The sequence below is a fragment of the Equus caballus genome, chromosome 13 (genome assembly GCF_041296265.1).
Source record: "Equus caballus isolate H_3958 breed thoroughbred chromosome 13, TB-T2T, whole genome shotgun sequence".
In the NCBI taxonomy this organism is placed as follows: Eukaryota; Metazoa; Chordata; class Mammalia; order Perissodactyla; family Equidae; genus Equus; species Equus caballus.
In genome coordinates this window covers 34,923,766-34,947,263 of record NC_091696.1, presented here as the reverse complement: position 1 = coordinate 34,947,263, position 23,498 = coordinate 34,923,766, and the positions used below count along the sequence as shown (strand labels likewise).

The window sequence follows — 23,498 nt, the reverse complement described above, 5'->3', positions numbered from 1 at the left end:
GTGACTGGACCTAGAGGCAGAGAGCAGGCAGGGCCCCAGTTCCCCATAAAAAATCCAGCTCGATGGGCTGGCCCCGTGGCCGAGTGGTTAAGTTCGCGCGCTCTGCTGCAGGCGGTCCAGTGTTTCGTCGGTTCGAATCCTGGGCGCGGACATGGCACTGCTCATGAAACCACGCTGAGGCAGCGTCCCACATGCCACAACTAGAGGAACCCACAACGAAGAATACACAACTATGTACCGGGGGGCTTTGGGGAGAAAAAGGAAAAAATAAAATCTTTAAAAAAAAAAAAAAAAATCCAGCTCGCCCCCTCATCCCCTGCCACCAAGTAAAGAGCACCACCAGGCACCAGATTTTCCAAAGAAAGGAAGGAAAAACCTCTATGAGGTTAAGTCATGTTCCAAACCCTTAACCAATGCAAAGTAGCAAGATCTATACATGAAGTATCATGAAGATGTGCTCAAGGTTTATTATAGCCCCAAAATAATAGCAATAGTAGTAATGGCTGCCTTTTTTTTTTTTTTTGAGGAAGATGAGCCCTGAGCTAACATCTGCTGCCAATCCTCTTTTTTGCTGAGGAAGGCTGGCCCTGACCTAACATCCATGCCCATCTTTTTCTACTTTATACGTGGGACACTTACCACAGCATGGCTTTTGCCAAGCAGTGCCATGTCCGCACCCAGGATCCGAACCAGCAAACCCTGGGCAGCCGAGAAGTGGAACATGACACTTAACTGCTGTGCCACGGGGCCGGCCCCTGGCTGCCTTTTTAAAGAACTTACTGTGGGCTAGACACCATGCTGAATGTTTTCCAAGCATCCCTTCCCTTTAATCCTCAGATCAACTGAGGTTGGTACTATTATCTCACCATTTTGCAAGTGAAGAAACCTGCCCAGCCACAAAGCTAGAAAATGACAGAAACACAAACTCAGCCCCACGTCTGCCTCATTCCAGGGCCCAAACGTTTCTCACGGTTAAGTCTTCAGTTCCTTGACAAAGACAGGGCCTCCTTTGGGAACTAGTTTCTCTGCCTTTCTTGCCACTAAAGTTATTAGCTCCCTAAGGCAGGAGGGTCTGTCTCATTCACCTTCACATGCTCCAGCACCTAGAACAGTTGTTGGTACAGATATTTACTAAACGAATGAATGAATGATTCATCTTTTGCTACACAAAATTTGGCCAGCTGGCTGGACATATTGCTGACTCCAGGAGATAGCTATTCCAGTTCTGAAATAACTGAGTCTCCGAACACACAGTCCCAGCCTGCCAAACTATTTCAGAAGCCTTGAGTAGCTGCAGAGAAAACCACCCCCGAGGACAAGCAGCTGGGTCCGACCAAGCCATTGCAACGCCCAGCTCTGCTTGACACCAATCTGCCCCAAGGAGTAGCTAGAGGTCAGACAGGGCATGGCCGGGGAGAAACTCAAAAACCCCTTCTCTGCTTCTCATGACCATCTCACCCCATCAGGGCGCTGAGAATGGCTATCCTTGGCACTTGGACAGGACAAATAACACCACTGCCATATATTTGCTTAATAAAAGCAATGCTTGTATGTGTTTCAAGTCGGCTACAGGGGGAGAGGCATTAAGGAAACAGCTGAGACCTCCAGCTGTGAGTGAAATGGCTACTTCAGAAGCAAAATCATTTCACACCAGCTGCCAACTGACCACCAGGGTCACGACTCAAGACAGGAGCAGCATGTGCTACTAAGGGGAGCCCTGAGGCTGAGGGAAGCAGTCACCTCGCAGTTTTGAGGAACATTCAGAATTCAATCCTTCAGCAGTATTCACTGCATGGGGGAATCCTACTGGAGGTACACACCGACCCCGACAGTCCAGCAGTCATTCAATTAAGCCAGACCCACCACAGGAATGTTCTATGCTGGGCTCCAAGATAAAGAATGAGCTCAGCCCTTGAGAAGCTCAGAATATAAACAGATTGTAATTAAGGGCGCTCTCATCACCAAGGGAAGCATAAAAGTAGGGCTGGAAGGCAGACAGGACACATCACCTGGGAGCAGGTCCAGGTGGAAGAAGAAAGGGATTTACTAAGCACCTGACTTGAAGCTACTGCCTCCTGGCAGCACCGCCAGAGCTGGAATGCCAAAGACCAAGAGGACCCAGAGCTGCTTTTAACAACAAAAGACTAGAAACCACCTAAGATGTCCACTAACAGGGAACTGGTTAAATAAATTACAGCACACCCAGACAACGGGAAATATGAGGCTTTTCATTAACAAGAATGAGGCAGTTTTACAAGCAGTCATGTGGAACAACCACCAAAACAAAGTGTGGGGAAAAAAGCTCTAGAATGCACAGAAGCTGCTATTTGTATTTTTAAAGCATGAGCTTCTGGTAACAGCTTCCTCATGTTCCTTTGGGGAACTACTCCTCCCCAATTCTGGGTTCAATGTTTTTCCTTTTTTTCCCCTTGGTAAGCCAATATGAGTTAGTTTTCTGCCACTCACAACTAAAAAGACTAGTGATAATAATAGCTAACATTTATACGTGCCAGGCGCTAGTCTAAATGCTTCACATGTGTTAACTTCTTTGATCCTCGAGACCCCGGAGGGACTTATTTTTACTATTCCCATCTTAGAGACACAGCTGCCTTGCTTGCTGAGGCAAGATCCGTCAGTGACCCGAGCTCAACGGTCCTCAGACCCCACCCTAAAGTGACTTCCCTCTCCGTCCAGCCTAGACTCATGGTGCATTCCTTCAATACTCCTGTCCCGGCCATACCAATCCCCCAACCCCTAACCCCCTGTCCTTCCCCTGTAGCACCTGCGCTGTGCCCCACCCCCACCTCCCAGCAGATCTGGTTTAAACCACAGTTCCCTTTTCTGCTCCTACTAGAGGGGAAGGGGGTGGGGGAATCACACAACCATGAAGACTACAAGACACGTTTCTGACCTGCATCAACACTCGGAAGTCCAAACTCAGAGGATGTCAGCTGTAGGGGGCGGGGGGTGATCCTGCCCCCTCCCCCAGGGGATGTTTCGAGAGGTTTTTGGTTGTCATGACTGGGAAGAGGGTGTGTGCTATTGGTATCTCGTGGGCTGAGGCCAGGGATTCCACTAAACATCCTATAACGCACAGGACGGGCCCCCACAACAGAGTCAGGCCCAAAATCTCAACAGTGCCAAGGTTGAGAAACCCTGTTCTCAAGTGTCCAGGTGGGCTCCCTTTTGTTTCTCTTACCAGCCATTCCCAAACTTCCCCACCTTCCTCAAGCCCCCTCTTCCCCACAACAGTTCAGGCCCCAACAGTCAGCCGGGTGGTGGTGGTGGTGGTGATACCGACAAACTTATTTGCACGTGCAATGATGTTCATCTCCTCCCCCAGAAAGTCAGAAAAACAAAAGGTGCCCTTTAGGCCAAGTCACCCCTTTCTGCTCTGGCTCTCACCACCTCCTTTATGCCCTTCTCCAAGGGCTTCAACACTGGAGCTAGAATTGAGGAGGGACAGTTCCCCAGGGGAAGACTGGCACAGAGGGGCTCACAGGCGCCTCTCACCGTTGAAGACCTCCTTTACATCTGAATTCCCTCTAGCTGCTCTCGCTCCTTTATGGTACATTCAAGCACCATTTAAAAAAAAAAAGGCTAATGGCCAGGGGCTACACCCTCCCTACAGATTGTCTAGCCTGCACCAGACAAACTTTATATTTCAAAGTAGTTGCCAAGTTTTAAAAACTCAAGAGATTTCACATAAAAATACAGGTTCTAGCCTTACCTGAAAAACTGGAAGATCTAGCAACTTTGGGACAGCATGGACCTAAAACAGCTAGAGCTGAAGGATCCACCTCCTTGGGTCAGCTGCTAGCTGTCCTCTAACCTAACCCACTCAATTTTTTTTTCAACTCTCGACTAAGCCTACTGTTCTCTATTGCCTTCTGTCCGCACCATTTAACCCAAAGATATCTCATTAATAACCTTTTAGTTGCCAAATTCAAAGTTCCCCCTTCTCCTCCCTCACCCCACTCTATCTTTCAGCAGCAAAATTACTTAGCAACTACATCCCTCCTTTGAGTCGGTGGCCCCCTACTCTCCCAGCTTTCCTGCTGCCTGTCTGCTCTGACTTCCGCCTTTAGACTGCTTTCCCCATCTGCTTCTTAAATGTTAAGGTTCTCCATGCCCCATCTGCAAAACTCCGCTCTTCTTAATGTACCTCCTCCCTGGACAAGGTCACTGTCAGTGAACTAAGACTCCCAAGCACTTACCCTCCTTGGAGCCAACTCACTGCGCAGAGAGCATCTCTGGGACTGTGCCATAAGCACCTCAAAGTCCACAACCTGACTCTCTCCTCCTTCCTAAACCAGCTCCTCCTCCCAGGTGAGGCATCTGTAACCAACCAGTTACCGAAGCCTAACCTGGATGCATCCCACACTCCTCTTGCTCTCTTGCGTCCTTTCTAATGCATCAAGGCGCTGACTGTGCCTGCTAATTATTTCTACTCTCCGTCCCAATGCCTCTGTCCTGCTTCAGCCCCTAAACACTACCAAGAGAGCTTTTTATCTACTTCCTGCCTGAAGTCTCACCCTCCCTAACCAATTCAGCTCCCCGGGGCTGCAGGTGATGTTTTTAACAGCTGTACCTGATCACAGATTCTCTGGCTAAAAACTCCAACACCCCCGCCCCCATCACGGGATAAAATATAAACTCCTTTCTGCAGCATACGGGCCCCTTGAAGATCCTGCCCCGCTTAGTGGTGCAGCCTCTTTTCCAGATTCTTGGGGCTTTGCTCCCCCACAGTACCGACCTACTTGTTCCCAGAATGCTCCACACTCTCCTGTCCCCCAGCTTTTGCACAAGCACTTTCCTGTGTTGTCGCCTCCATTGTCCACTCAGATGCTATGTCTGCTGAGACAATCCCCAGGGGAACAAACCAACTCCCACCACCAAACATTAAACAAACGCACCCCTCCAATAACAAGGTGGTTATGGGCGCCTCAGGCCTCCGAGGGCCGTGTGTTACGCATAGCAGCATCCCCAGCACCCAGCAGAGCCCAATACAAGAGGATAAAGGTTTATCCTCTGAATCTCAATTCCTCATCGGTAACACGGACAATAACCCCTACCCTCAGGACTGTCGTGGAGCTTACAGGAAACACACGTAAGTCCAGCCAGAATAAACATACACAAAGGAAAAAGGGCTTGTCTTGACATTAAAGACGGCAGCCAGATAGAGAACTTTCTCAGCCCCAAAGAGACGCTAAGAGGCTGCGCATCTCGAACGACTGAATCTCCTTAGGTCTACCCGTTCCTATGTCTAACCGGGGTGAACGGCAGCTCTCTCTTGGGGTCGGAAGGAGGATTAACAATGGCTGAAATGCTTTTACCGTGCTTGGCAGGAAAGAAAAGCGTAACAAACGTTAGCCATTACATCGTTAATGATGTTCCTGTACTAGGACCAGGGAGGAGGGGGGCAGTGGGCGGAGCAGGCGCCCAGGCTCGGGGCCGCAGCGCCGGCGGATTCCCGGGCCCCTCTCAGGCGACCCTCCCCCGCTGCCGGCCTCCCCGCGGCCATCTGCCCGCCGCCGGCCGCAGAAGAAAGGCCCAGGGAGGGGAGGCGAGGCCTCACGTGCGGCGTGGAGCCCGCCGAGCGGCGGCCCGGCTACTCACTGAGCCACAGCTCCAGCGCCGCCGCCGGCGCCCGGGGCCCCTCGGCCGACTCGGCCCCCGCCGCGGGCCCGGCGCCCGCCGCCACCGCCGTCGCCGCCGCCATGGGCCCAACCCCGCTGCTGAGCCCGCGGCCGCCGCTGCCCTCTAGCCGCCGCCGCCGCCCGGCGCGCTCCGGGGATGCCGACGCGGCAGGCGCGGGTCGGCACGTGACGGGGCGGGGCCCGGCGAGGCCACGCCCACGAGGCCCGCCTCCGCGCTGCCCCACCGAGAGCCAAGCGCCCGACTGGAGGGTCCCGACCTCGCCTGGTTTTCTTCCTTCCACATCCAGGCAAAGCCCGTCAAGCCAACCTCCCAAGGCCTGCGCCCTCTCATCCCTCAGAAGAAGATTAGCCAGATAAAATACAGGGTGCCCGGTGAAATTGGAATTTCAGATAACGAAAACTTCTTTTAGCTTTTTATCCATGAGGGTCTTCCCCGACCACTTCCTCTAAAATGACACGCCCCGCTTCCCTCCATACTGTTTTCTCTCTAACACGCTACACCATTGACGTACCAGATATTTACTTATTTTGTTAAAGGGCAAAATCCCCGCGAAAAAAGACATGATTCACATACATTATGAAATGAACAACGTGTTAAATATTTTTTTAATTCGTTAAATGAGGAAACCATGCAGGCGTTATAATTCGTTCGAAAGAAGTCCAAAAAAGGGCAAATTTATACAGAATAAAGGAATGTCGGAACAGATGGTGCAGATGGACTCAAAACTAGCTTGCTACCAGCGGGAGGGTGTTCCATCCTGCAGACAGCATTAACCTGCATGTCTATAGGCACGAATTATTTGTATTGCTATCAGTTATCTACAACTAACAGAGTTGTAAGACATCTCTGAGAATGAAAGCTAGGAAGTGGAAAGGTGTGCCCCTGTCTAGACAATGCGTAATTTTCTTTTGAAGCACAAATTCTTCTCTATGCTCCATTACTGTTTTACCCCACTAATATAAGCAGGGACTTCGCTTTGTACACTTCTCTACCCCCAGTACCTAGAATAGTGCCTGGCACACCAGTGCCAATCAATATTTGCTGAATGGCCCAATCAACAGTGCAAGCAACAAGAGGTAGCTACGGGACTTAAGGTCCCATCCCTACGGCAAATACACAATCTAAGTTAAAAAGTACTTTTACAGTACTAGCTCAGCTCCAAAATAGGTCCACACACATTTCCATCTGACAAATTGCTGCCACAGCTCCCTTCTACATGGAAATGATGATGAAACTGCCCTAGCTCCCCTCAGCTTTCCATTTCCTTCCTTATGTCATGCGGATGGCCCATGGTCTGTTTCCCCTTTCTGGACAATGAGCTTTCCTAGGCAGGGGCCATGTTTAATTCATCAACCTTCTGGCACTTCATAGGCACAAAATGATCATTGGTGGAACTGGAGTTCTCTGGCACTTCCTACCAAGCTTTAAGCACCAGACGGGAGCTGGAATGCCTTCTTTCCCCATTGCTTACCTTTGCATGTTCTGTTCCCTCAGCCAGGAATGTCCTCCCTCTGTTGTCTGTCAAACTACCTCAGAGTTGGGCTGCCAAGTTTGGTCAATAAAAATACAGAGAGCCCAATTAAATCTGAACTTCAGACAAACAATGAATAATTTTTTAGCACAAGTATGTCGCAAATATTGCCTGGGACATACTTATACTCAAAAATTACTTGCTGTTTATCTGAAATTAAAATTAAAAAGAAACAACCCAAATCCTCCTCGAGAAAGTGTTCCCCAACTGGCTTCCCCCTACCGCAGGATAGCCATCTCCCTGTATCATTTCGCCTGCCCCTCCACCCCCCTCCACACTTGCATAATTATACTTGTTAGTCTCCCATGAGACTGTGATCCCTTTGAGGCAGGAGCCTTATCTTTTGTTCATTTGTTGTTTGTTTTTTGTTTTTTTCAGGAAGGTTAGCCCTGAGCTAACATCTGCTCCCAATCCTCCTCTTTTTGCTGAGGAAGACTGGCCCCGAGCTAACATCCGTGCCCATCTTCCTCTATATGTGGGACGCCTACCACAGCATGGCTTGCCAAGCGGTGCCATGTCCGCACCCAGGATCCGAACTGGCGAACCCCAGGCCGCCGAAGCAGAACGTGCGAACTTAACTGCTGCGCCACCAGGCCAGCCCCTTGTTTGTTTATTTTTAAAAGCTTAACAAATGCAGTAAGTAAATAGGGGTGACAAACATTTGTGAACTAAGCACTCACACTTAATGAGGCTTTGTCTTATTCCTCTCTGCACCCCCAGGCCTAACAGGGCCTGGCACACAGTAGGTGTTTGTCAAATGAATGAATGAAGACAGGATTGAATGGACTCCTGCAAGAGGGGTTTTCAAGATAGAGAAGGCCTTCCTTCAGCAGCTGGGCTGTCCTGCTGCAGTCAGGATGGGGGTGACCGGGTAGGCAGCAGAGCCGAGGGGACTCTGGCCTGGAGGGAAAGGTTGTGACCCTAACATTTTGCCAAGCTCTGAAGGATAAGGTGGAGATGCCCGGGGCATCATGAGCATGAGTGCCAAGCCACATTTATACTGCCTTCTAAATTAAAAAACATTCCTATCCTGTGATCCACTAATGAAAATAGTAACCACAAATGATGTGAAGGTCCTGAACGCTGCAAAGCAGTATCTTAACTAAACACAGGGACTTTGGCAAAGCCAGCACCTGTGCACTTGACTGCTCACCCTGACCATCCAATTCAATCAGTTGTGCGTCTGGTCTTTCATGCAACAATATTTATTGAGCACCTACTATGTGAACAGGCACCGTTCCCAGTACTGGTGGTACAGCAGTGAACCAGACAGATGACGTCCGTGTTCTCATGGGCTTTACAATCTGACAGTAACAAATAGCTGCAGAACTAATTACCCACACCGTTATTTACACAATCAACTCCAGTTGGGTGCTATGGAAAAGAATAGGATGCTGATGATTAATCACAGAGGAAGGCGATCTTCTGGGAGGAAGCTACAGACTCCCCTGAGCTGAGAGTGGAGCTGAGATCTGAAGGCTAAGAAAAAAGTGACTACGCAAAGGGGGAGAAAAGCGGGTGGACGAGAGTATTGCAGACAGAGAAAGCAATGCAAAGGCAGGAAGGAACCCAATGTGCCCAGAGACCTAAGGAAGGCTTATGAGGCTGGAGACCAGAGAAGGCATGTATATGGCAGGAATGGGTGAAGCTCAGCTGGAAAGGTAGACTAGAGTCAGGCCATGGTGAGGAAACAAGGCTTATCATGACAACAGCCCTCCTTCATGCCTCATTTTTCAATCATCTCTTCCCAGGGCTCCTTGCTTCTGAGCTGGCCCTGTTCAAATCTCTCTTCAGCATAATGTTGGAGAGGATGAAATTCCCCTCTTCACCACTCTTGAGTTCTTATGGCTGGGCTAATAATAAAATTGACACAAGACCAGGTTAACAGGATAAAAACCAATTTAATACATGTGCATGAGAGATCATAGAAAGATGATGCTCAGAGAGTGAAAAATGCAGGCAGTTTACATACCTTTGTGTACAAAGAAACAATAAATTTGGGAGGAATTGATAGGACAAAGAAACTTAGGTTTGGGGTACGTAATTAGCGAGGAATTTACACAGAGTTTAGGCTTGAGTAGCAAATTAGTAAAAGTAACAAGATTTGTTTATAAAGGCTTCTAGGCCCTGAATTCCCCAACTCTGGTGATAAGAATGCGGGGAGAGGAGCCAGCCCGGTGGCTTAGTAGTTAAGTTTGCATGCTTCACTTCAGCAGCCCAGGGTTTACAGGTTCAAATCCTGGGCATGGACCTACACACTGCTCATTAAGCCAAGCCATGGCAGTGTCCCACATACAAAATAGAGGAAGATGGCACAGATGTTAGCCCAGGGCTAATCTTCCTCACAAAAAGAAAAGAAAACAAAGAATGCAGGGAGAGCATCTTTCACATGGGAAATTTATTTCCTGCATTCAGAGAGACAAAGGAGGGTCAAAGTGCCCTTCTTGTACTGGCTGCTTCTCAAGTGACTTTAATTCAAAATAATCAATATGCCATTGTGGAATATTTTAGGGCAGCCTGTCATGAGCCCCAATAATAGCTGCCAGGATGATCTTTAATAAAAACACAAATCTGATGTCACTTCCCTGCTTAAAACGTTTCAACAGCTCCTCACTTTCCACTTTGTGAAGACCCAACTCACGTCTTCACTAACCGAATCCCCATTTTTCTCAGGTACCCACCACTCCCCAGTCCAGCCATGCACCTCAGGGAAGAGCTGGTCCTGCTCCCAGCTCTGAGTCTGACTGATCTATGGGGACTCCCCTCCCACTTCCCAGTAGTGATGGGTTCAAGAATGCGGAAGTCAAGTGGAGGAGGGTGCTGGAGAAAAGTGTCCTTGCTTTTAGGGAAAGAGCCACAGAAAGCCACCCTCTTTCAAACCAGACATGAAGGAGGAAGTGCAGAGAGTCCAACTGCTTTAGGCAGCCAGTTGTGAGCAGAGGGAACCAACCCAAGGCTGTTGCAGACGCTGGGGCCGGTGGAGCAGAGCAATGGAAAGACCCTGAGTCCTCGCGGCTGTCACTGAATGCTCAACTAACCAACCCTAGAGCCTGCCCTTCCCCTGAACTTCCTGTTATGCAGGAGACTGAATCTTCTTGTTTAAGCTGGATTGAATCTGGAGTTTTCATTATTTGCATCAGACAGCAGCCTGATACCCTTAACCTGGCAAAGAAGGGCCAGTGGGATCTCCCCTCTGCTGGTTTCTCAGCCACTTCTCTCACTCCCTCAACTCCCATCCTTGGTTCCAATCATGCCAAACTTTGTGAAGTTCCCTTTTCTTCTCTCTGCTTGAAATATTCTTCCAAACGCCCCCCAGACCTGGCAAACTCCTATTCATCCCTCAGAGTCCAGTTCAAGTCATTTCATCTGTAAAGCCCTCTGAAACTAATGAACAGATTAAAAGCTTCCCTCTCTGGTCCCTGCTACCACCCGGAGGATCCTCATTTTCTAAGTATGCATTATCATGGTCCCAGGAAGGTAGGAATTCTGTCATAAGACAAAAATATTAACTGATGAATAGGTAACTTCTAACTTTAGTCCCCACTAAATATCCCTGTATAATGTACTATTCCATCTGTCCCCATCCTTCATTCCAAAGTCTTTGTCAAATGTCAGTCTCTCAGATAGCTGGATTCAATGCAAATTACAGGCAAAGGACCAGCCTGCAAACTACAATTGCAAATCTTGCAAGAGAGACAAGATTTCCCAGAGACAATGAAAGTGAAACTGGGAAACTGCTGGAATCTGGCAGAGTTAGACCAGCGGATGATTGCCACTTCTGAAAAAAGTGATCCGACTGATGAGGCCCTCAAACATTTTTTTCATCGCGAGATCTTTACTTGATTCCCCACTATGTGTCAGGCAATATCCCACTGCTATAGTTATAACCAAGAATAAGAAAAACTTCCTGCCTGTCTTAATCTTATATTCTTTAGAGTAAGGTAGACCATAAACATGCACAAAGACACTATATAATTTCAGAGAGTAATAAATACTATGAAAAAAACCCAAGTAGGATAAAGGTAATAGGAATGAGATTCCAAATTTGGCTATAGAAAAATGGTAATTTTCTGGAACGGATACTCTCTAAATAAAATTGAAAGAGAACCTGCTCAGAAGGAACTGCTCTCCCCACTCACTAGAGTGGGTCCCCTGCAGCCACGATCCTATTACATGACTCTGTCCCACTGGCCACAGTTGATTGGAACGGGGGTCGACAGCTGACCCAACCTAGGTCAATGAGATTCTCCCTTGGGAATTTGGACACGGACTACTAGTTACTTAACTGGTAGCGTAGAAGAAAGATGATTCAGTTGTTGGCCAAGTGAGGAGATAAAACAGAAAGCCAGCCTGCAGAGGGAAGATGACGTGAGCAGACACACAGAAGGACAAATGTTAGAACTGTGTGGTCTGGCAGGAACAACAGTAGCTGCCTTGGGTCCTAATGGGTTTCCAGGTACAGATTCTAGTCTCTTATGAGGTTCCAGCTGCAAGTCCTGCTCTTCGGATCTGTGAGAGTCCTAATTCCTCCAATAAATTCCTTTCATGGTTTAAATCAATCTGAGTATGTTTCTATGCTTTGCAACCAAGATCACCATCTCTAAGAATAAAAATAATGGTAATGATCATGACGGTAATAGCTAACATTTGTTAAGTGCCAGGCACTGTTTCAAGAGCTTTACATATGTCATCTATTTCAATCCTTACAACTCTGTGAGACAGGTACAATTGTTATCCCCATTTTACAGAAGAGGAAACTGAGGTACAGAAGTCACACAGTAAATGGCAGAAACGGGTTTGAGTCCAGACAATCTGCCTCCATGGCCTTTACCACTTCACTATACTCTCAAAAACACTGGGGGATGGACTTGAGGTTATTTTACGTGGGCATCCCTTCATACTCTCCCACTGGTCCTGAGCAAAAACCCCCAATCCAAAAGATACGGGCTGCTTCTTAGCTCACTCCAACTGAGGAAGCGGCAGCGACTTTATCAACTCAGCATTTCGATTACTCATTTGCTTAAAACATTCACATTCCCTGATGAGCCAGTTTCTTGTAACCAGCCTTAATGTCCTAGAAGCAGATGCCACTCAGTAGTTGAGAGTTGAGCCTGGACTCTAGATTGCTGTAAGGCTGAGTCTGAATCCTCCCTTTGCCTCATACTATAACCGCAGAAGAGTTCATTAACTTTTTTGAGCCTCGGTTTCCCTATCTATAACACAGAAACAATAATAATACCACCTCTCGTGGGGTTGTAAAGATTTAATGAGATGATGGGCTGAAGTGTGTACCAACGTAATCTGAGACCCAGGAGTGGTTGAGGCTCATGTAACTGTGCAATAGATTGCAAGTATTGTTATTCTGTGTCATTTTCTGTGGTCAACACCTCGTTTCTGCCGTTACCCCTTCTTCTAGAAAAAGCTCCCTAATTTTCCGTGGGAACACTCCATTGGATATAATCCCTGAGGGACTACCTATTCCTGGCCAAGGAAGGGCAACATGACCTCAGTTGGCCCAACCAGACACTCTCTTCTTAGAATCTGAATCTTCAGCTGAGTCATCCAAAACTGAAGGGGAAACACAAACAGAGAACCAAACAACAAAAGCAGTTGGAGCCCACGTCCCTACTGAAGAATGCAGGCAAGACTGGCCATTAGCTCCTGCTGCCTGCATAACCAGAGCTTCCCCAGTTCTGTCTTTTCCGAGACCTGGTTCTTTGGCTTTCTCATAGATTCACTGACTCTGCCATGAACTTAAACTCGCCATAAACTTATAGTCTCCAATAAACTTAAGCTGGGCAGAGTTGGTTCCTATTGCTTGCAATCAAAGAACTTTATCTGATGTCCCATTCAAGCAAGGACTAGGACTCTATGAGGCTCAACAAACTCTTAATCCACTTTCCCTTCTCCCTTGGCAAGGAAAGTGTGTTAGCTATCTATTGCTGGGTAACAAATTATCCCCAAAGTGGTTTTAAACAATAAACATTTATTATCTCATAATCTGTGTGTATCTGAAATTCAGGAGCAGCTTTGCTGAGTGGTTCTGGCTCAGGATCTTTCATGAAGGTCGTAGTCAAGATGTCAGCCAAAGTTGCAGTCATCTGAATGCTTGACTGGGGCTGGAAGATCAGCTTCCAAAATGGCTCACTTGCTTGTCTCATGTGGTAGGAGGCCCTCAGTTCCTTGTCACATGGACCTCTCCATAGAGCTGCTTGAGCATCCTCATAATGTGGAAGCTGGCTTCCCACAAAGTAAGGGATTCAAGAGAACAAGATGGAAGCCATGATGCATCACTAGTCAGCCCTATTCAATGTGAATAGCAGGAGATAGGGATGACTGGGGGCCGTCCTAGAGGCCGGCTGCCGCACGGGGCCTAGGAGCCTTGCAGAGGGTTTCTCTAGCCAGCTACCTTTCGCTTTAGTTATTCCTACTCACCCCAAGAACATCATCTCATTCAGAAACCTGCAGACAATGACTTACAAATAATGGGCAGAAGAAGGACACGAATAAGAAGAAAAAGATGCAGAATAGGCAGGGTGAAGGTCTCCAGCCCAAGCACCAGGTGTGGAAAACTGAAAAAGAGGAAGAGACAACCTTTAGAGAAGGGAGACACAGGCTGCCCCAGGTCGAAGGACAAAGTGTACTACAAAACATAAGCGCTCACCAGCGGCAGATGAGTAACTTCTCCCCTCACAATCCCAAAGAAAGTCTGACATCCAGTTCAGCCTTGCCTGTGTCAACCATCCTTTATTGCTCCAAATCCACCCTGGGCCTGAGAACTGGTATCCATGAGCCCAGGTTGCTGCCAAGCTCTTACAGGCTGAATTGTGTCCCCTCAAAACTCCCATGTTGAAGCCATAACCCCCGGACCTCAGAATGTGACTGTATTTGCAGACAGGGCCTTTAAAGAGGTGGTCGAGTTAAAATGAGGCTGTCATGGTGGGCCCTAATCCAATCTGACTGGAGTCCTTTTAAGAAGAGGACATTTGGACACCTAGAGATACCAAGGGCACGCATAGAGGAAAGACCATGTGAGGACACAGCAAGAGGGCCACCATCTGTAAGCCAAGGAGAGAGACCTCAGGAGAAATGAAAACTGCCAACACCTCATCTTGAACTTCCAGCCTCCAGGACTGTTAAGAGAACAATTTTCTGTTGTTGAAGCCACCAGTCTGTGGTCTCTTGTTATGGCAGCACAAGCTGACTAAAACACAAGCCCTCTGGACTATTCTGTGACCCAGCTCCCAACCTCTGCTGTGTAATGTGGTGTCACAACCAGACATGCGGCCTTCCCTTCCAGAGTCAAGGAGGTGAGATGGAGCTGGGCTTCCCTGGCCAACTGACGAGGACGGGCCTGTTGTGGAGCCATAAATGCACTTGTACACCCAGAGACTCTGGCTCCACTCTGGGATCCTTCTACAAGCTTCCTGATGGTCCCAGGCCTCCTTCTCCTCCCCTCTGAAGGCAGTTTCCGAGTTACAGGTTCCAAGGGCCACCTCCACTGTCCTGCACATATTCTCTCTAGCTGGAAAGCATCTTCTGTATTCGTTCCCGCACTTCCTTTGGTCCCAAGGACACCATCATTTCAGCTACAGGGGGTCCTTGCTAAGAACAAAGAGAAAAGATCACCTTATTTCCTTCAACTGCCTAAGGAACTAATGCCCAGCCTCAGTCTGCAGAAGTTATGCCCCAGGCCAGCCCCAACCCTGCTGCCTACGTCCCAAGGAACAGAGATAACATTTCATTGCCTTTAATTACTGCAGGTGAGCATGGGTCCCCGAAGCCTGTCTTTCCCGTGTGGATATGTCTGTTACCCCCAACCCATTGCCAGCTCCATGCAGGGAGGGGGCGTGAGCGTTTCAGTCACTACTGTATCCACTGCGCCTCGCAGGGTACTTTCATACAGCAGATACTCAATACTCTGTTGAATGATGAATGAGGGGAGTGATCATGTTTCATTCTTTGAAACCCCAAAACTGAGCTTAGTGCTTGCGGTAAACGTTATTTGAATGGCTAAATGAGGGGTTCCGGGGAACAGTCCAGCCCATCTGCCCGCCTCACCAGCTGTCCACTGAGAGCCACTCGGAGGAGCTTCATCACGTTACTGTGTTTGGTACCTTCCAGACCTTCTGACAGCTTCTTCAGTTCTCCATTCAGCACGTCCTGAGTTAAGCTCGTACCAGGTCCTTCTAAAAGTCTAGAAGAGCGCCAGTGCATAAGGCCTGCACAGGCCAATGGCAAGTGGGTAGGAGGGAGGTCATCAGTCAACTACAACATAAGCGGCACAACCAGCCTTCAAGCCTGCGGGGAAGGGGAGGGAGGGGATATCTACTCCCCTCATCCCCATCTGAGCTGGGGAAGAAAAAAACCCGCCAAGGGACCTTATACACATAATCCGAGCAAGTGGGTGTAACACAGGGAAACTGAGAGGGTACTGTAATAAGAGGATTTATTAATTGCTACTTCTGTGTCATGTAATCTCTATGCTTCAGTTTTCTCACCTGTAAAGTGGGGATGATAATAGTGTCTGTACCTCACAGGGCTATGGTGGGGCTTGGTTAAAACTTGCAAAGCACTAAGTACACTGCCTGGACAGTAAGTACTCAAAAGTATTAGATTTAACATTTCTATAAAAAGTTAAATATTAGCTAATATTTATTATATCCAAGAGCTCGGAGAGATTGCTCCAAACTCTAAAAGAAACTTAGGAATATATTAGACATAGGATGGAAGAATGAAGCCCTCTAGGAAATTATCTGAAACACAGCTTCAAGATTGGTGGGGGAGGGACTTCTGGAGATGTGGCACAGAAGAGCAGAAAGAAATCAGGACACCCCAGCTCCAGCTCCACTAATGGTCCTGCTACCAACTTGCTCCAATCATTATTTGCCCACAAATTGAAGCATTTAAGCATCTAAAACTCAATGGGCCAGCAACCGTTCCCCACTTTCCCGGCAGTCCGGCTGAGATCCTCTCCCCAAAGCATGTTTGAGTTTCAAGAGAAAGTCTCCATTCAGTTAGAGCTGGACTTGCAAACATTTTGTCCCAGCCCTGACTCTGAGTTAGACCAAGAGGTTGGGGGCGGGGGAGTCTATTCCACAGCCCCTTCCCAGTTCCCCTAAGTTATAGTGGAGACTCCATATCGGACACTGAAGAGGGATTGAGGCTGGAGAGCTTCACTGGTGCAGATGATCCATGATGCCAACTCTGACAGCACCTGCTCACACGGGGTCCAGACATCTCCATTCCAAAGGTCAGCTTAGTGTGGAGCGCTACTGGCTCAGGGAATTGAGCTCAGAAGTAATTTGAAGAAACAGACATTTAGTGCAGATTTCCTTACTAACAGCCAGTATTTGAGCAACTGAGTTTCAACCTGAGATAAAAGTTAACTTCTCATTGCATCATTAACTAGGCCCGTGATCACTGTTATTCACAAAATGGAGGAGATGAAATACTGAAAACACAAAATGTAAGGTGGGAAAAAAGAGACACTCTCCTCAATGTCGCTGTGGGGAAACAGGCTGCCAAGGAGCTGGTGAAAGAATGACAGGCCCCAGGCGGCCAACAATGGCAGCTCAGGACTTGAGTCAGAGTTGGCCCAGAGCTCGGCACGGGCACAGGAGGGAATTCTAGAGATCTGGCAGCTTTGGAACATTTGGGCATCAGTTTTCCTGCCTTGAGTGGGAGCCCCAGAGTGTCTCTGAAACCTAAGCCCATGGCAGGGATGGGGAGGCAAGACATGAGTCTCAGGGAATTAGAACTAATAGCCCCTATTGTGGAATGTCCTAAATTAAGGAAGTATTATTATTAGTAACAGTAGCTCTTAGGAATTTATCCTGAAGACATACTTGCAAACATGCTTAAAGATGTCTGTTCAAGGTTATTCATTGCAGCACTGTTTCTAACAGCAAAATTTGGAAGCAATCCAAATGTCTATTAATAGGAGACAAGTTAAATTATGGTAAGGTGGTATAATAATGGAATAGGTGTAGTGGCAGAAAAGAACGAGGCTGCTCTCTAGGCACTGGACAGATGCAAAGATACATTGTTAAGTGAAAAAAATAACCCAAAAGGACACACAACAGTGTTACTGTATTGTACGTTTTGTTTAAAAAGGGAGAAAACAAGAAGGATCATTTCGATATAATTAGAAATAGTAACATACAGAGGGTACTGGAACTGGGCAGATGGGAGACAAGGATTAAAAACAGGACTCCCAATATATACTTTTTAAAATAATTTCTAGGTTTTAAACCCAAGTTTAAGAGGTTTAATAATCAAGATATTAAATTTAAAATTTGAAAAATTATAAAAATGGCATTATACATACATATCCTTGAATACACAAACATTTCATAAAACTGCTAAGTGTGGCTGCCGTTTTGTTCGGGGCTGGCACAGGAGGGAAGACTGACTTGTTGCTACAAAGCCTCTCGTACCATTTGTATTTTTCGCCACATGCATGTATTCTTACCTCTTCAAAATGTGTATTCTAATAAAATGCTGAAGGTCGCTAGGTATCAGCCCTGTCCAAGCACTTCACATGAAGGAGAAGCAACAGAGAACATGACCAGACAGATGGGCTCCAGACCCAGCCTGCCCGAGTCTGAATCCTCGCTCCTTCAACTTACTAACGGTATCATTTTAGACAAGTTACTTAGCCTCTCTGTGCCTCAGTTTTCTGATCTGTAGAATGGGGATAGCCAGCCCTGATGGTCTAGTGGTTAAGATTCGGTGCTCTCACCACTGCAGTAGGTTCCTTTCCCAGTCAGAGAACTATACCACCTGTCCCCCTTGTGTCATACTGTGGCGGCTGTTGTCACTGCGATGCTGAAAGCTATGCCATCACTATTTCAAATATCAGCAGGGTCACCCATGGTGGACAGGTTTCAGCAGAGCTTCCAGACTAAGACACAGGAGGGAGAAGGACCTGGCCACCCACTTCTGAAAAAATTGGCTATGAAAAAAGCCCTATGAACAGCAGTGGAGCATTGTTTGATACAGTGCTGGAAGGCGAGAAGATGGTGCAAAAAAGACTGATCAGGGTTCTCCTCTGCTGTACACAGCATCGCCAGGAGTCAGAAGCAACCTGACAGTGCTAAGAACAAAAAAAATGGGGATAAACCGACCAAAGGGGAGAAAATATTTGCACATCATGTATCTGACAAGGGGTTAATCTCTATAATGTATAAAGAACTCGTACAACAGAACTACAAAAAAAAAAACCCAACCCAATCAAAAAGTGGGCAGAGGATACAATCACTTTTCCAAAGAAGATACACACATGGCCAATAGGTACATGAAAAGATGTTCAACATCACTAAACATCAGGGAAATGCAAATCAAACTATACTAAGATACTACTTTACACCCGTTAGAAGAGCTGTAATAGCTGAGACAAAAAAATTGTTGGAAAGGTTGTGGAGAAAAGGGAACCCTCACACACTGCTGGTGGGAATGCAAACTGGTGCAGCTACTATGGAAAACCACATAGAGATTTCTCAAAAAATTTAAACAGAAATACCATACGACCCAGCTATCTCACTACTGGGCATTTATCCAAAGAACTTGAAATCAACAATTCAAAGAAACTTATGCACCCCTATGGTCACTGCAGCATTATTCACAGTAGCCAAGACGTGGAAGCAACCCAAATGCCCATCAACTGATGAATGGATAAAGAAGATGTGGTGCATATATACATCGGACTACTACTCAGCCATAAAAAAGGACAAAATCGTCCCATTTGCAGCAACATGGATGGATCCTGAGGGTATTATGTTAAGCGAAATAAGCCAGACAAAGACAAATACCATATGATTTCAGTCATTTGTGGAAGATAAACAAACTTACAGACAAAGAGAACAGTTTAGTGGTTACCAGGGGGAACAGGGATGGGGGGACACAAGGGGTGGAGGGGCACACTTCATATGGTGTCTGACAAATAACGATGTACAACAGAACTTTCACAATGTTATAAACTAATATGACCTCAATTAAAAAACAACTAAAAAAGAAAATGAGGATGATAACAATACCCACTGTAGGGTCTCACTTGCTCAGCCATCGCCTGCATGCCCTACAGTAACCACGTGTCCTCCCGGCCTCCTTCAGGGTGCGATGCCAACCATCTGGTACTATAATGATCCAGGGCCTGGCCAATCCAGATCTGCTGTCTCAAAGAACAGCACATCCTGAAGGAACACAGGGCCCTTCCATGTGAGCTACTGGTCCTTGGAATGCTGGCCATGTGATGACAGTCCCTCCCAGCAAGCATGTGGCCTTTGTTCCCCTGCCTATGTAACCAACCCTGTCTGTTCATGGTAGCAGTGTGCAATTCAGTCCAGCCGGCTGCTCCTGGACTCCCTATATGTAAGTTCCCAAAACGCTTATGTCTTGTTCGCCGCCTCTGGGTCTTCCTTCTGTCTCTCCACTACCTACCCTTCGCTGCTTGCACAGTTGGGTGTGCAGTCAGACACCTACTTTATTAGGCTGCTGTGAATTTAAGTGTATATATACGCCCCCCCCCACATATATGTATACATATATAATGTACATAACAGCATATTGCAAGCATGTATGTAAGCAAACACACACATAAGTATTTGCTATTATCTAATTTAATCTTCGCAACAAAGCTGGGAGGTGAGTAAATGGACATTTGTAGGTTTTGCTGTTCAGCATCCATCCCCCTTTCTCCTGACACCAGTGCCCTAAATCTCCCTTGGGAATTACCCACTGCCCATTCTCAGTCCAGAGGTTGGGGGTCCATGCAGGGCCCCCATATGACCTAACCTAAGCTGATCAGCACATCCCATTCCCCAGACATTGGTGACTGGTTCAGGGACAAGAAAACCAGGTCAATCAGGCCCCAGCAGAGTTAAACTCAAGACATGGCTGGAGCTGTAGGCTGAGGTTTTGAGGTGGGGGGGAGCTGCTGAGCTGTCTTACAACCACAGTGCAGACTGGGAGAGAGGCTGCTAATGACCCCCAGTATCCTTTCTCCCTTTCCTATGTAGTAATGAAATTTTTAGCCAGTCACACAGCTGCCAAGTTAAAAAGCTATGTTTTCCAGACTCCCTTGTAGCTTGGCATGGCAATAAGACAGGCACTCTAGCCAGAGGGATCCACGCAATAAGGCAGCTGCTCTAGCCAGAGGGATCCAGGTGGAAATGAATGTCTAACTTTTAAGTCTGGTTCTTGAAGGGAAGGAGAGTGCTGTCCCCCTCCCTTTTTCCTCCTCCCTCCTCTGGCTGAATTGAGGACGGTCCGTGAACCACCATGGACCATGTGGACAAGAGCAAAACCTAAGGATGGCAGGACCCTGGAGACGTGGAGAAAAGCTGGTCAGCCCTTCACTCTCTGCTCGGACTGCTAGGTAAGGGGGAAGACTTCTGTCTGGAAGAGGATTCCACCCCCCATCCATGTGATACAGAGCCTCTGCAGAAACAGCAGCCAGCATGAAGGAGCGTGGGGCAGAAAGTCAAGAGGACAGAGAGAGAAATTAGGTCTTGGTGACATATTTTTGTCCCTTGCATTAAGATGGGCCTCAAGTCAGCCCTTCTTCCAGCCTCTGGAATTACACAGACCAATCATCCCCATCTTGCTTAAGCCAGCTTTGGTTATGTTTCCTGCTCTGTTACTGTTATAGTAAGGACTAGTATCATCTCCACCTTATCGATGAGGAAATGGAAGCTCAGAGATGCAGTAACTTAGCCAAAATGAAGCCCCCTGGGGAGGAGAAATAGCTGGCTAAGTGGTGGAGCTGGGATGGAACCCAGCTGGGTCCAACAGCACAGCCTGAAGGTACTGCTGCTTCCGGGAGAGCCTGGGCTCCTCTGGGTAAGCCCTCCTACCACGAGAGCCAGAGCATATCGTCTCGCCAAGAACCTCTTCACCAGCCACAGGGTTGTGCTGCAGGCCCGACAGCCAGGCCCTGGAGTAAAGGGCGCCCTGGGAGGGAGAAGGGAGGAGGGTGCATAGCCTTGAGCTCGGCCTGTGGGAACTCACCCCAGCACGCGCTTGGCAATCACATCCACCTGCTCCGAGATGGCGCCCAGCTGTGCTCGATCCACAGCTGGGCGAGTCCACAGGTAGGAGTGTGCTGGGGAGACCAAATCCTGCAGGCGGCAAATGTGACCCTGGGGGAAGAGGCAGTTACCGACAGCACTAGGGACCAGGCTCTGACACACCAGAAGGGGGAGCCACCCACTCCCTCAGTCTCCCAGAGCACCGGACCCCACACCTGTCTCAGCAGGATGATTCTCTCCACATAGGCTTGGTCCAGCACGTCCCTGTCTTGCAGCTGGTTCCCAAACGCCTCCTGCACGAGAGTCTGTAGCTTCCCCACCAGCTGGCGCCGCTGGGTCTCACTGCTCACCAGCCGACGGAGATGCAGCCTGGAGCAGAAGCTCAGGGACTCAGGCATTGTCCTGCTGCTGGCATCTCCAGCCTACTCAAACCCTCTCCCTCCAGGGAAGCGGGCAGAATTTGAAGAGTGACACATTTTGTGGGCTGTCCCTCCCACAGCCTTGAAGCAGGATTCCCTTCACACTTATAGAAGGAAAGGGAGGTGGCCAAGGTCTGAAACATGCAGCCTGAGAGCCCCAAGCAGTCCAGAGCCACGCTGTCTTCACTGCTCTTTAAAACAGTCACTCACCTTTATATCGGCAGGAGATCACATAAAAACAGAGATTTCTGGCTTCTGTGGGGAAATCAGAAGATCCGCCTGCAAAGGGCCCTCATTCCCCACACTTCAACTGGCTGGAGCAGAGGGAGGCTGCCCAGCTTAGGCTGCCACAGTGCTCCAGTCTGCCAGTCCTTCCACTCCCCGGGGTCTCTCACCCGGCCGGCCTCTACAGGCACTTGTGTTTACAAGGCAGAATCTCGGAGTGTCTGCCTCCTCACATGTCTTAAAAGCGTGGGGCTCTGACACAAAGGGGCAGAAGTCAAGAATATGGATTTCTAGGATTTAGAGCCATGGGACAGTCTAGAGGGCAGAGTTGTCTGAATTCAGGGCTTACAGTTAAAAACTTCAGGTTTTCTTGTCAGCTCAAATTTTCACCTTTACAGAATTCTTCTAACTGCCTTGTTCCTTCCTTCAGAAGCAGCGAAGCCTTTAAGATTTCAACCCTCCAAACAGCCCTGTCAGTCCTTGGTCCCCAGCAGGGGTAGAAGAACTTGAGAGCGCAAGCATGAGAGAGAATGTGAGTGGCACAGGGCTGAGGCCCATTAGTAGGCATGTGGCCCCTTGTCCCTGGCATAGAAGAAAGGCAGGCAGCAAGGGGTGGGTGCACATCTCATGGGCTCTGCAGTTGGACAGGCCCACGAGTGAAGTCAGCCCTGCCAGGTGTTTGCAGCAAGTTACATAACCATTCGGAGCCTCAGGATGCTCATCTGTAAGGGAGGGACAAGAGGGCTTCCCTCAAAGGGATCTGTGCAGATTAGATGAGGGACCATCTGTAAAGTCCTGAGCAAAGGCCGGAATTGCCCCCACACCCGGGAGCTGGCGACGGGCAGGGGTCTGAAGAGAGGCTTCAGCATGTCACAGAATGGAAGGATGAGACCCTCCAGGAAGCCATCTGGAGCACAGACTGCCCAAAAAAATAATGATTTTTCTTAACTCCTTTAAGAAAAATCGCGTGAAATTGGCACTGAAACTGTTCCTAGGACTCTTTAGTAGCTAGATGAGATAGCAGGAGAAAAGAAATCAAGAGACCCAGTGGCCATGCTGGAGATGTAAGGAAGGTCCAGGGCCTGGGACACAGTAAGTGCTAAATAAATGTCAATTACTATTACAACGTCCACCACACCACTAGTACCACTGCTGCCATGACACTACCGTCACTCTCTTTACCACTGTAACCGAAATCATCACAAGAGGGGCTTGACGACAGAAACATCTAACTAAGGACAAGAGCTTTAGCTGCTTGAAAGCTGTGGGCATCAGTCCTAGCACTGCTCCTCTCTCTGATCCACACTAAGCAAAAGCCCACGCCCATCTTCCTCTGGCCACCCCACGTGCTTCAGGGAGCACTGGAAAGGGCCACGAAGTATCTCCCCTGTCCTGACCCCCTTCTCCGAGAAATCGCTTTCCATATAATAAGAAAGGCAGAGTACAAGTCGATCTGCTGTGCATGTTGCATTCGCTCTCGAATGCCCCATTCAAGAGACGCCTGCCGTCTGCTCTGTGACTGGGGCTATTAACTTCTCTACGTCTTGGTTTCCTCTCATGTAAAATAGGGCAAAATTATACAACTGACCTCACAGGTCTGATGGGGGAAGTAAATGAAGTAACATCCTTAAA

General features: G+C 48.1%; 2 protein-coding genes across 10 annotated transcripts in view; both read right to left on the bottom strand.

Annotated features, from left to right (window-relative positions):
* GGA2 (golgi associated, gamma adaptin ear containing, ARF binding protein 2) overlaps positions 1-7,199 on the bottom strand; it is a 33,004-nt gene extending 25,805 nt beyond the window's left edge. Inside the window, exon 1 of one of the 4 annotated variants that reach the window (XM_070232104.1) lies at positions 7,133-7,199. Coding sequence is in view for 1 of the 4 variants with exons in the window: in XM_023616120.2 (XP_023471888.2) it covers positions 5,620-5,722 (103 nt within the window). In the remaining 3 variants the exon portion in view is untranslated. Of the gene's footprint in view, positions 1-3,730; positions 5,282-5,619; positions 5,790-7,132 lie in introns of those variants that run through there. The other 3 variants (XM_023616120.2, XM_023616122.2, XM_070232102.1) reach the window with 3 other exon arrangements.
* A 1,874-nt stretch (positions 7,200-9,073) lies between these two features.
* The window catches only part of EARS2 (glutamyl-tRNA synthetase 2, mitochondrial), a 27,250-nt gene continuing 12,825 nt past the window's right edge, over positions 9,074-23,498 (bottom strand). For 2 of the 6 annotated variants that reach the window (XR_011424720.1, XR_001378194.3), the window contains exons 6-10: positions 21,438-21,591; positions 21,203-21,333; positions 15,254-15,389; positions 13,857-14,797; positions 9,074-13,764 (exon numbers count right to left, since the gene is read on the bottom strand). Coding sequence is in view for 2 of the 6 variants with exons in the window: in XM_070232106.1 (XP_070088207.1) it covers positions 14,714-14,797; positions 15,254-15,389; positions 21,203-21,333; positions 21,438-21,591 (505 nt within the window). In the remaining 4 variants the exon portion in view is untranslated. Of the gene's footprint in view, positions 14,798-15,253; positions 15,415-21,202; positions 21,334-21,437; positions 21,592-23,498 lie in introns of all 6 variants that reach the window. The other 4 variants (XM_070232106.1, XM_001500946.6, XR_011424721.1 and 1 more) reach the window with 3 other exon arrangements.